The sequence below is a fragment of the Diplotaxodon limnothrissa genome, linkage group LG1 (assembly GCF_057381915.1).
Source record: "Diplotaxodon limnothrissa isolate DT_005_m linkage group LG1, D_limnothrissa_male_GT1.1, whole genome shotgun sequence".
Taxonomy (NCBI): domain Eukaryota; kingdom Metazoa; phylum Chordata; class Actinopteri; order Cichliformes; family Cichlidae; genus Diplotaxodon; species Diplotaxodon limnothrissa.
In genome coordinates, this window is record NC_140596.1 from 18,846,480 (window position 1) to 18,860,730 (window position 14,251).

Here is a 14,251-nt window from a genome sequence, read left to right on the forward strand (position 1 = left end):
AGGACAAACACTTTTTTTCCAAGGGATATCAACACACAAAAACCCACTACCTCCAGCACATCTAAAAAATATCTCTGCAAAGTTGGCATGATAGCAAAACATTACTGGAAACACTCAAAAACAAATAAGCGCCTACTCAGAGTAAGACATTGCAAGCCAGGAACTCCATGGTGCATGATTGGAAGCTCTGAAAAACTCGGAAAAATTAATTCAAGGTGCAACAAAAGAGACCGAGAGGTGTTTGGTTGTTCGTGCCAAACAGTACTTTGATGAGAATTCTTCCAAGACTGACTCGGCCTGCGAACGAAAGCAAGCGTACTGACGTGCTGGTTTCATTCGAGCCGACAAAGAAATGTAACTGACGGCAAAAACAAGATGTTTCTCGTCAATACAGTAAACAAACAAATTGTACTGGCAGCCACAAAAATGTGCTGTACATCATGTACGTCGCCAAAGACACCATCACATTTTTCAAAATCTGATTTTCATGGTGACCAGTGACACAAAACCAGACTCCTCTCAGAGCAGAAACCTATTTCTCTACCTCTGGCACTGCTGTAAAGCAACACTACCTGTATCGCTGAAGATGACACCTTATGTGAAATCTAAACCCAGCATCTCTGCTACACTACAATCTAAGACCTCAAAAGTGTCGCATTTTAGCAGGACTCCTGTTTCAAAGGTGTGGGGTTGGAGGGGGGGTTCGCACGTAGTCGTTATAATAAAGCTCCACCCAAATGCTGCATTCCTCCCATGCTGCTGCCTCCATTAGGCTATTACAGGCTTTTAAACATTCACTTCATTGTTTTCATTGTAAGGGGCTTATCAGATCTAAGCCTTTAACCTTTTCAAACTGCAACGCAAATGACTGCTCCACCTCCCGGCAGCTTGCGTATCTCGACAACATGAGGAGAGGTAGGTCAAAGAAGATCGTTGCGCCTTTGTTTAGAGCCCCTGACATGACATCAAAAGCCAAAACCAGCAACTTTCACAAACAGATCAGTTACCGTCTAACACAATGCTAAACAATGTGGCTCACTTTACCTCTCGGCAACGTAACACTTAAACCATCCCCAAACGTCCACTGACATGAGGGAAACCAAGCAGCATCTGCATAATGCATTCTACTGTTTTAAAACTCCATTAAGTCTCATTTGAACACATTTAGCAAGAATGCTGGTTTTCAGTGTGACACACGTTCACGCCTGGAAGGTGCCCAGTTCGACCACAGTCTTATCTCGTGGCCACTGGAGCAGATGGGTAAGTACACAGTCTAACGGCCCCTAAAAATTGGCTTCCTTCCTTGAAGTGATGTGTTCATTTCCCCACCCAGTTTTACAGCATCAGCGATAACATTTATGACCACACATTCAAAGCTTTAACTTTACATTTTCTGTAGGAACTCTACTTAAACATAAACCAAAGACATTAAAATCACTGATGTCTTACTCTGGGAAAACTGTACATGCTGTACATACACAACATACGTCAGAGGCTTTTTGTGCCTTTGTTCAGGTGTTGACCCAGTGAAAGACAACCATTAATGGGGAGGATTTGGGAAGTTCCCGTAGCTAAAAGTGAAGGTGAGATTGCAGTTATCCACTGACCACCAAGACCGTAGAGTTTATCCTTACATTTTCTTTGTTTTAAACAATGCGTTTAAGTATTGATCATTCGTTTTATTTATTATTTTTATTTTTTTAAGTTACGGTAACAGAATTATTACCTCACTCATGAAATAAAACTGCCATCCAACTACCTTCTTAATGGATGCAATGAACGACCATTTCAGTCAATATGCATGTTATTTCCTCAATGTATAAAATCAAAGTCAAAACTGAAACTCACTTCCCAAAATTCAGTGTAGCTCCCTTAAATGATTTCTGCAACAACCCACACACTGCACATAGGTTTATGACACTTTGATGAGTACAGTGCACCACCTGTGATGTTTTATACATTAATAGGCATCAAAATGTGTCATGCATTTAAGTCAAAGCACTAGCTGAACATTTTGTAGGTATTCCCCACTGTCATCATCATCATACAAAACCAAGAGTACTCTCCATTTCAATTCTGGCATTCCTAAAATACCTCTTCTCTCAGTATGTGTACGTGTAAGCATGCTTATATTTAAAAGCTACAGAGGTGCCTGTCCACGTGTTTTCATGTCCCCTCAGCACATCTGGCTCTAGTTACAGCCCCTGTGACCTGTGTGTGGTTCTGCTCCATCCCAGCCCCCATTGCTCCGCTGTGGGAGAGCAGAGTAATGACTGAGTGCTGCTGGGCCTCTGCTGCTACATTTCCCAGGACCTCTGGTAATATGGGTGGTTCACTTCTTTGCTCAAGACTTTAGATGGCCTCCTGCTGATCAGTTCGTTCCTCCCGCCCCCACCAATCTTTGTCTTTTTTGTCTGACTTCTTTTTTGTGTCTCCACAAATACTGATTTGTCTCTGTTCTCATGATGTTGGCCTTCTCTACGATTACTGCACGTCGCAACACTGAGCTTTTTGACAAGACAGCATTTATTAGTTTGACCTATAGCAGTGTCATTTTGATTAATAACCCAATCTAAAAAGATAAAAAACAGAGGTTCACAGAAACTTATCAGTGACTGAACTATAATGAGAATACCAAACAGAACGGAGCCGATAAATTTCACTGAGCCTTTGAAGTTGTCTCCATACCAGACACTGTTTTCCATCTTTGGGGAAAATAGCCTGCACATACTATTGTGACATTTTGCACAAATATGTGCACCGATTTAAACAGAAAAAACCCAAAACAAACCCATGCCAGACGAAAATGTTGCTTAATGAGTGGTTAAAAAGTCCTTTTGATGTATGGAAGATTTGAGAACACAAGCCTGTCATACTTGGACACAATTATAAGAAGCCCATTGGCTTTTTCCGAGCACATTCTGCAACAACAACTTCATTGCATTAAAAGAACCAACAAGGTCAACCGTGCAACAAATGAACGAAAGCCATTTCTCCAGCAGTCCAACTTGTTTTGCAGCTGTAAAAAAAATGAGTAGGCGTTGTTCTGCTTTGCTCCAACTGTATGAAGCTCGTGCTGATGCATGATATGGGCAGACAGCAGCTTTCTTGGTTATTAATATAATTACTTTGCTAGAAATTCACTGTCATTTACTCATCGGAAAGCATTTCATCTACGAGGATTCCAGCAACAGTTTACCTTTTTGTCATCTTTAACTACACAAAGTTGCTGCCTAGCCATGAATGCATCAACTTAACTGAGCATAAAAGCGAGAAAAAAGACGAGGGAGAAAAGAAAAAAGAAAGAATATGCGCTATCACCATACAGTATGTGTGGCCAAGTCACATCTCAAATTACTTCTGTGACACAGACACACTGCTGCTGGTGTGAGGAGAAACAAGATGAGTACAGAAGGGTTTATTTTTTTCCAGCAAGAATGAACAGACCACGGATCACCTCATTCACATGGAGCAATAAATGACTTCTAGTAAACAAACGTGGCTGTATATCAGCTGTAAGAGTGAAAGTAACATGTTTAAGTCTTTTTTTTTTTCTTTTTTTTTTTTTTTTACAAACATACTTTTTAAATCAGTCTTTCTATGCCTAAATAGAAGAGCGGGCTAATAAGATACATTATAAAACTGATGCCTGGCAAAGAGGGTCAACTCAGGCCTGCAGGGCTTGCACAACACTGGCTGAAACCTGGTCATAGTTTTGAGGTTTTCAAAGAGAACAAAACAAAAAAAAAACAAACCTTTGATTACAAGTTTAAGGCATGTTCAATTGCTGTAGATAAAGCAGGATTAATCAGCTCTAACCTTCAACCCTTGCTGGCATTTTTATGGTAATTTCTATAAAAAAAAAAAAAAAAAAAAAAAAAAAAAAAATAATAATAATAATAATAATAATAATAATAATAATAATAATAATAATAATAATGTAATACAAAACTTTCACAATAAGTTTAATTTAATACTTGGCTCATCAATAAAAAGGATTCCAATATCAGTTACAGCGTTTTGTGCTGGTAATGGATTAGGATTTAATTTCAGGTGGCTCTAAAGTCCTTGCTTTCAACACAGAAGTCTCCAGCAGAGCAAACAGGATAAGTCGATCTCTGCAGTTCATTAACTTTCAAAGAAGTGCAGCTGCACTGAGATGAAGTGAGATCTGGGTCTGCTTAGTGAGAGAGAGGCCGAAGCGTGGAATAAAAGGGAGCCTCTCTCATTAACAACAGCACAAGGGCCTGAGACACTACAGAGATACACCACCCGCTGATGAGCAACTGTCCCAAGAAGAGAAACGATACATTCATCTCTAGATTAGAACAAAAATAAATGAATAAAAAAAATCTTGCCTTTTAATAGTTATGTGCCAACTAAAGGCCCAAATCCAACAGTTCAGCACTGGTTTGCGCCATTCGTTACTGAACTTCAAAGAAGCAAAGTCTTTAAGGCACATGCTACACGACTGTACAGGGCTGCACACTCCATTGGAGCCATCAGCTCTCATTGGCTAAAGTGGACCAGAGCCACAGTACATAGAGTGGTGTGTTAAAGATTTATGAAGATATGGCACAAGTAAATCAGCTTACAAAATATGCTTAAGTATACTAAAATATTTAGAAGTACAATCAACACAGCTGGTGTGTTTAAGCCACATTTGACTCAAGGACCCTTAAAGGCCCTCTGGGAACAGTAACATCATGCATGATGATGCACAAACCGTGATCCCAGTATAATAACCATTGTCCCTCGAAGCTTTTGCTAAACACACACTGTAGACCAACAGATTCCAAATAATTTTAGGATCTGAAGAAGAAGAAAAAGAAAAAAGCAGAGGCACCTGCGCGTGATTGTACAAATCATGCAGCGGAACTCCTTTCAACACTCAGCAGGTAGTTTCTTCCCCATCATCTGTGGGCCAATCATGACAGCTCAGAAAATTTTCCAGCAAATTTCTTCAACCCCCCCCCCCAACCACAGTTAATCGCTTCAGGTCTCCAGAGTCCAATTATGCATTCTGTTCCTTCAGTCTTTCTATGCTGATGCTTTTCTCTGATTCAAGGCTATTGTGCAAGAAATAAATAAATTAAAAGACAAACTGGCAGCTTAAGTCAAGAAAATATGACTTCACTGTATGTCCCAGACACTGCATAAATACCATAATACTACACTGAAATTTAATAACAGAAACCATTCAGTGCTGCTGACAACACACTTTACTCAATGATTAAAGCATGAGAAACTACTCATGTCCACGGGGTGTGACAAAGTCTGATTCAGAAAATGAAAAATGAGAAGACGGTGAGCGAGGAAAACAAACACTGATCATAACCCAATCTCACAGAAACCTCATTCAAATGAAAGGAAACTTTACTTTTAACAAGCTCTGTAGATAAGTTCAATTCAACAGGGCCAGACAGTCCCATGTTTTGTTTTAGTTCAGTTTATGGATTAGTGTAAATATACTTTGTGACATGTTTTATTTAGCCTGCATCAGCAAATTAAAGTAGTTAAATAAACTTTATTTCACTGTGGCAAACCTTTAAAATCTTCCAATACACATAATTTACCACAAAACTCTTTAGACAGCTACGCCAAATGTTTTTCCATTAAATATGGCAGGTCTTGGATCATTTTAAAGAAAGAGGAGAGTTATATACCTGGCTCACCCACTTAAGCGTAACATTATGTTCTGGGATTTGACATTTTCTGATGTCATTTTTACCCATTTAAAACTCAATGACTGATTGGTAAGTGTTTGCTCGCTGTTGCTAGGTGAAATCAGTCACAGACAGGGTGCTACCACTGGTCACTGGCAGACTGATGCGGTCGTCTGTAGTTTGAATGGAATATCACCTTCAAAGTAAGAGCTCCAGTTTGCCTCATACTTTTCACAATAACGAGGAGGTTTTTGGTGCCACGCAATATAACTCTTTGCAATCAATTTCAGCTGTCGACTCCCACCAACCTTCAGCAAAAACTTGGGGTATGCACATGTTTCCCCAGTAACCAGCAGTTGCCAGGGTGTCGCCAACTGGTCTCTAGGCTTGTGGGTCTGTGGGCTTAGATGCACAATAAATGTTGCAACACACCAAGTTAACACTTCTGTGTAAAAGTGATCATGAAAATTCTGTTGGCAATAATGTATTTGAAAAGAAAAACAAGAAACTGTCTCACTGCCCCATGAAGAAAAAGTTTTAATTTGCCTGTAAAAGTTTAAGTTAAAAGTAATCTGGGGGAGAGGAAAAAAAAAAAAAAAAAAAAAAAAAAAAGCTTACAAACTCAGCTTTATCTTTTGAACTAAGAACTGTGGGCTAGATTGAAGAGACGTTCAGGGGGCCATAAGTGTGCTGCTGTGTCATGAGTTACTGAGACACAGGAGACTCATCACATGCACTTCATCAGAACTGGAGATAATTTCCATCTTTTTTCGCTACTCCTTTAATCTTGTGTTGGACAGAATATTAATCATCTTTTTTTTTTTTAAGGGGGGGGGGGGGGGGGGGGGGGGTCTTACCACTTCAAAAAGGAGGAAGAAATGAGCACATTAGACAGCAGAAACGGGCCAAGATGGTGCCAGTGGAGTACAGTGACAGCACTATACACAAACAATCCTCTCTTACAAGCAAAGCCCTGGGGTAGACCAGCAGAACAAGCTAGGAGGGCAGTTGGTCTCTAAATAGATCAGCATCAAGAACACAGGCGTTTTTATCCACCAGCAGCAACATAAAACCACTGCTCACAAGAAGGGAAGTGACAGGCTTCTGAGGACTTTGGCTTTGAAGTGAGTGAACGAATAAATGAGCTATTGATTCATTATCCTTTCCTTCAACCTCTGTTTATGAATAATCAAAGGAGGAAAAACTTACCAATACCAAGGAAACATTTTAATTACTTTAAATTATTATTATCATCATTTTTTCATATTAATGAACACTAGTATCCTTCACATTCCAGGAGCAGGAGGAAGCAGAAAAAGGTTCTACTAACACAAGCTCTTTGCAGTAAAAGCAACACTACTGTGTTAACTTCTAAGACTTCCAAGGAAGCACAAGTTAAAAATGATGCCATGCCAACTTCCCCATTCTTTAGTAATTCCAAGACACGGCGTTACATAAATACCTCACGAGTACAAGCAGCATGATTCTTCAATAAAAGAAAGCGCAAGGTTGACCTGCAACATTTTCAGAAACTATGTTGCTGCATTTTCAATTATGCCTTTGATCTTATTCCATCTGATCCCATTCACTGATCACACTATAATGACTTTTAACATTGTGTCAGTCCTTATCAAATCCCATTTTACCACCAACAGCAATTCCCCTAATCCCATTTGACCATTTATTTAAATACCAGCATAATGGAGGAGCAATTGAAACAGATGTGCCACGAAAATTTAAGGTCCTCTTGAAAAACTGCAACACACGCCTGACGATCTGGGCAAGAAACTGGGTCTTTAAAATTTAAAATAACCATCCGGAGACACAAGTTGGCAGTTAATACCCATTTGCCACAGTGTGAGTCAGCAGTTTCCTAATTTTATTACTTTTACTTAGTTTTAATTATTCTCCTTATTCTTAAATGGCCCTATAATCTTGACGTAATGTCAAAGTGAGAGGCGTAATCTATTTGCAGACCACTTGGTCAGAGCAACCCTTTACTTTTAAAAGAGATAGTCTGGTTAATTTGAGGCACATTTACAGGAATGTCTCTGCCTTTAACAATCAAGGTAGGATGAGAAAAAAGAAAGACTAATAAAGGCAGCCAAGTAAGGGGTAGCACATAGAGGCAGTATAGCTCAGTTGTGACAGTTTGTGCACTTAGTGTGTCAAGAGTTTTACATGATTTGCTGCCATCAGACAACAGCTTGATGGCAGCTTTCAAGTTTCTGCACCGTAAAACAACCAGCTCGAGTCTCACAGTCTCTGGCTTGGTTTGATTGATTTGCAGTAAAAGAAAACAAACTGGACTTAAAGTGAAGTTTACCTTCAACACGACTTAAAGTACTAGCACCAGCAAAGAAAGACTGACGAGCTGCACCAGCAGGGTGGATATTTTTGTCTTAACAAAAACAAGAAGAAAAAAAAAAAAAGAAAAAAAAAAAGGGGGGGGGGGGGGAGATCAAACAACAACAAAAATTATACATATATAAAAACAAAACATTGATTTAATGGCACTGTGGTTCTGATTCAGCAGCCCCAATACAAATACTAAAAAATGTCAAATCAAAGTTAAATATCCATTACCATTTAAAAAAATAAAATAAAATAAAAAAATATCCCTGACTCACTGCTTTGGGTCAGCCAGCTAGACTTTTGTTGCCTGTGAATCCCCTGCTCTACAGAACAGATGACACATAGATTACTCAAAAGGAAAAGTACTCAGTAGCTGCAGTCATAAATCCGACTTGTATATAAAGACACATAATGCACTGAATGCACCACATAAAAACGAATCGCTCATCGAGCAAAATTATCTCAAACTTATCTACCCGACTCGTGCAATGCATCGTGTACGATTTGTTCTTCATCTTTTTGTTTACAGAAATGTCTTCGCCCAGGGTTTGGTCCACTGGGCACATCAGAGTTTGGACATGTCCATCATTGGTGGGTTTTATTTTGCCAATTTACTTCTCTGCCTCTTTTGAACATGTCAGTGAATTACAGACTTGTACAGGGTAACCGTCTGAAGATGAGGCCTCCTTGGGTGGCTGTAGCTCAAGTGGTAGAACAGGCCATCTACTAATCGGAAGGTTGCTGGTTTGATCCCTGGCAACTAACCCCAAGTTGCTCTCTGATGCAACTATCAGAGTGCGAATGTTCGATAGAAAGCACTAGAAAGAGAAAAAAAAAAGTACTTATGAATGGGGCACATTGCATAAAGTGCTTTGAGTGCTCAGGTAGAGCAGAAAAGAGCTATATAAGAACCAGTCCATTTACCATTCCTTTTTGTTGTATCGGAAGAGTTATACACAGATGTTTCTCTAGATTCTTAATAGTATGATTAGCAAATCTAAACAGTGGAGACCTGACATTGTAAGTTAAAAGGTAAGACAAACCATCACTGTGGAAGTTTCCATTAAACTGTCAAGACTCATAAGAAATCCACAAGAAGCTAGCTGCCTACTGCTAGCGAGCATCATTATCTGAAACAACCCAATGTTATAGGTTGTGCATCCTGAAAATTGAACAGGATATGAAGTAACCCATATGTGAAAAAACAGGATAATCTTACACAACCACAATGGCGCTCTGGGTTCAGCATCTTGCCCAAAGAGATGTCAGCATGTGACCTAAATGAGTGTGGTTTGACTCACTAACCTTCTGATTAGCAGAAGTTCCTGTGAACCACGTTATCCCCAGCTTTTAATGTGAAGGATTTTTTTTGGTCCCAATTTTCACCCATATCGCCTAATTTACAGGATCAGGATGGGACACGCAGTGATAACTATATCTAATGATGGATGTTGGACTGATGGGTAATTTTAACCTATAAACTGCAATTAATGCAGACACCTTCATGAGAACATGCTCTCGTGTCACATAAAAATTGTGGGTTGGTTAAGGGAGAGGTTGTATGGATGCCATAGAGCGAGCAGCATGAGTGAAGGTGAAATAAAAACAACCATCATCAGCGCTATAAAACCTGCCCAGCTGCAGTCTTTGATCCTCCCCTCCAGCTCCCCTGCTTAATTTGAACACCTGCACACACCGAGCCACACGCACAGCCCCGCTGCTCACACACGCCACGCCTGGCCACACATCGCTCACACAGCAAATCTCACTTCCCATCAGCTGTAGGCAGAAGCGGCAAACAGATTTGTTTGTTTTCTCTCTGAAGGAATGGCTTCATTTTAATCAATGAGCAGTGATGTTATGCCGTCGGGGCAGCGCAGAGCATGAGCGCGTCTTTATTTTAGTTATCACTTATGGTTATAGCTAACCTTTCAAAGATCATTAGCAAAATGCCAAGGACTGAACAGATGTGGGCGTTTCATGTCATTTACTCTTAAGGTTTCATATGCAACTGGATGTCTCCTGAAGCCTGTGCCTAAAACGGTCAATTCAATTAGAGCTACAATGAGGGATCATTTTCACCAACAACTATTCTACTGATTTAATAAAAGACATCTGTGAAAACATCTCATCGGTTTTATAAATCTATAAATGTCTTTGTCTCTGTGTGTCAAACAGCTCAAAATACCCAAAAGACATTTGAACCACAGACTTCTAGAACAAAAAGCATTTCCACCCATTCCCTTAAAACCAAAACACAGTTCTGGCAATGCGTTCACTGCTTCAATAAACTGGGTGCCTGCTGCATCTTTGTTAAGACAAAATCATTAGAAAAAGGTTATCATTCATTTTTTTTGTCCTTTCCACACTAACCTTGAGTGCACACAGAGGAAGTTAATGTTGGTAACGATCGGTAATCCATCTTGTGAATTTCTCTTTGATAAATCAAACCCAGGTTTTCATAGGATGCCAGCAGCCCAGCATGTGCACATTAGGACACAGGTAATGGTGGAATTCCTTAGCAGCATAAGATGGCTGCCATAGTTCTTCCTGCAGAACATGTGCGAGGTCAGGGCTGATGCCTTTTTAAGCAGGATAGTGGATCTAATGTTGGGCTGTATTTACTCACCTATTCTCAAAAACACCAAACATATATACCATGTTGTGGAACAAAAGAGGGGGGAGGGGGGGGGGGGGTTAATAAGAGGGATAACTGATTTAAGTGAAAACCTGGAACATCTGTTTTTCATTCAGTTCATGTTTCAGACTTCAGAGACCTCAAGGCTTTACTCAGCATCTTTCCAGCTAACTTTATTAAGCCTGCTTTGTTAGATAGACCCACGCTCTGCCTTTTTTCCTGTCTAGATGCTGCGTCAAGACTACCTCATCAATCTAGCTCTGGTCAGACAAAACGGTCCATTTTCCTTCCATAAAACATCATAAAATCTTTTAAGTTGCTGAGACAGGCCGAACCATGCAGAACCTCATCTCCAGGGTGCAGTTTTGTAACTACATGGGTGTAATTGCTTTGTCTGGGTTTCTTGTTATTCACAGGCAATACATAGTTAAAGGATTAAATGTGTAGGATTACTCACTAGTCTTCATGCTGTGATTCAGAGCGAGAATAACATTCCTAGTCACGACCAGTAATACCATATGGTGCAGTGCGGAATATTGTTCCCTGAAAACGAGGTGAGGCTACACGGACTGAAACATCTGCTTGTTCCTCAATCATTTTCTAAACCAGTCAAAATTAACATTTTTTTAAAAATTGTATATTTATAAAAACAAAAGTAATACAAATGCACACTGGCATTTAAAAAGGAGACAAATGGGTCACTACCTACGAGCTTACCTCAGTCCCAACTCTGTCAGTTCGTTAGTGTTTTTAAAATCACGTGAAACTTTATTAAAATTTACGCGACATTGCAAAAAAAAGTATTATTTACATGTATAATTTGAATTGATTTGAGTTAACAACTTAACAATTTCCCAGCCTAATTAAATATTGTTTAAATAATGTTTATTTTACAAATATATCCACTAGTTTTCACTTTCTTGGGGTGAAATAATAGATCCAACGTAACACAGCTCTGTCACATATACTTAAAGTTACTTGTTATGATTGTTTCATACAGAACAAAACAACTTTGAAGCTTGAAAAATCCATTTCCCCGAGACATGTTGGCCACATTTCCTTTCCGAGAAGAAATAAAAATAATAAAAACTTTATAGGGACTCATTACTATTCCATACAGACGTATAAAACAATTTAAAAGGAGGTTATTTATTTATTTAGATACTTTTCACAAGCTGCAGTATTACATCTGTGGTTTTATTTCATACATGGGTACTGGCTCTATGTTGACTTTAAAGCTTATTACCCTAGCGTGACACCTGTTGAGCCATTTTCCCCTCCTATTGGGTTAGCTGTTAATCACCGATACATGACAACAATTCAGCTTTTGAACAGTAGTCAAGACAAAGAAAACACTCCTTCATGCTGAAAGACTAAATTAACCTTTCCCCTCTTTTTCTTTTGCAAGGGGAGGGTGTGATGGAGTTAAAGGATAACTTTGTTAATTGGCTTCCATCGAGTCCAAACAGGAAGTCATTAAAAAGTGCCTGAAGATTACAGGAAATAATTATCTGTAAGTTGCTGGCCATATCTTCTGAGTTTGAAAACTATGAGCATTGTAAAATCTTCATTTTATATATCAGTACCAAGTTTAGGAATATGCACAAAAATCTGCTCATTATTCAGTGTTTTCACCTTTGTCTTGTTTACTTAGATTCTTTAATATCGTCATCAATAAAAACTATAGACGTTATGAGGCGTTTCCTGCTTTAGGGGAGGTTTGTATGTTTGTATACTGCAGTTTTAGCCTACAGTCCCAACTAGCTCACTACCTAGCTCTAGGAAAAGTAAAACCAGTTTTTTAAGACTATTTAAAAATCAGATTTCTTGGAAGAAATTCATGCTTCTTGTAGAACCCATCTCATAACAATGATCATGTAAAAAAACGCACTGGCAGGACAGGTAATACATAATGCTTCCATCACACCATAACAATACAGTCACACAATGGGCCAAAGAACAGAAAACCGGTTTTAACTGGAAACATCAACAATGTGAAGAAATCAGAGTGCTTGTCTTCCGATGACGAAGTTTGCTCTCAGACTGCTGAGCCAACAGCAAGCCAGAAAACAATGGCTTTAAAAATAATCACTAAAATCATCAAGAAACTCTCAGAAATGATTTCATAAATGTTTAGAGAATATAATAACAGAATTTACCAAATCAGAAATTAGACATAACAAGGGCACACTGTGCTCATAGCTGCAAGCCCACCTTCTTTCTTCAGGAATTAGATAAGCCCTATATTTAGATAATCAAATTGAGGTTTGTTTAAATTTCATATGAACTGTTTATAACCCCTAATCAAGAGTACTTCAGGTTTTTGACACTCCGATATGAAAACAATGCAACAGCAAATGCAGGAAAAGAAAAAGAAAATGCAGCTTATTACTTACGTGTCCATAGTTGATGAATCCATGTTTGCTAGCAATTTGATCAGCCTCCTCCTGACCTCCAGGTACGTGGACAGCCCATGTGTTGGTGTAGACCTTCTGACCCTGTACCGGTCCACAAACCAGCAACACCAACAGAGGCACAAGCAGCAACTCCAGCAGCCTGAACCTGCGGCCTACGGAGGGAGATGGATGGCCAGTAGCCATGGGTTCCCCTAGTGCAGCACAGTCACTGAGCACAGCGCCTCTCCAACAGGCCGGGGCTGCTCACAGTACATGCAGGTGCACGGAGCGTCAGAGAAAAGGAAAGTCACAAATCACCTGAAAAGAAAAGGCAAAAAATAACAAAAGGTACAGTATTAAAACAAGATACCGTAAGGTTTTAAACTAACAAAAGATTTAAAGATTTAAAATCAAATTTCCACAGAACACAAGAACAAACACACGCAAGGGAAAGAGGGGAAAGTAAACAGTTTAATTTTAACCTTATCGCCTTCCTTTATTTGGTGGATTAAGGAACATAAAGGGGAACAAGAAAGAGATGGGCTTGGTGTGGAAGTTTACAGATTTTAAATTACACTGTAAAGTGACTGCAGAGGTGTTGCAAAGAAAACTGACCACATTAAATATGTTAATCTGTTTTGTTCATCCACCCCAACAGGAGTTCTGACCACGCACGTTGCAGCCCAGCTAAACACAGCCATTTGATAATCCCACAGGAAGAGCCGGACGCCCAGCCCCAAAATGATGTTGCGGTCAGACACGCAGCGGCAAATTGTGGTGTTCACGCTCTCCTGGGAGGATACAGTAGATGCAGTTTACAAAAAAAAAAAAAAAAAAAAAAAATGCTGAGGTATACCGAGTTGGCAGCAGAGGTGGAGAAATGTGGTTGGAAAGCTAGACTACGCCCCAGATGCTGGGGGAATCTCAGCAGAGGCAGTTTTGGTATGAGGTGCAGGATCAGCTTGAGGGACGAGTTTGAATGCCTGAAGGTAGCAGCAGCAGCCACCGAATGGCTGAGGCCAAGGACAGAACATCAAGTGTTAGAGGAGAAAGAAAAAAAGTTTCCGATTTGAGTGATGCCATTTCTTTGTAAAATGCTAACTGATGTGTTATCAGCCACTCATTGGAAAACATCTAACACAATCTTATGAATGAGACAAAGCAATTTATCTTATCAAGCCACAGCAGCCAGTGCG

General features: G+C 39.6%; 1 protein-coding gene across 3 annotated transcripts in view; it reads right to left on the minus strand.

The window, feature by feature from the left end:
- The window catches only part of furina (furin (paired basic amino acid cleaving enzyme) a), an 84,716-nt gene that overhangs the window by 63,746 nt on the left and 6,719 nt on the right, over positions 1 to 14,251 (minus strand). For all 3 annotated transcript variants that reach the window (XM_085373149.1, XM_085373221.1, XM_085373076.1), the window contains exon 2: positions 13,056 to 13,373. In XM_085373149.1, coding sequence (XP_085229275.1) covers positions 13,056 to 13,259 — 204 coding nt within the window. In that variant the 5' untranslated portion in view covers positions 13,260 to 13,373. The remainder of the gene's footprint in view (positions 1 to 13,055; positions 13,374 to 14,251) is intronic.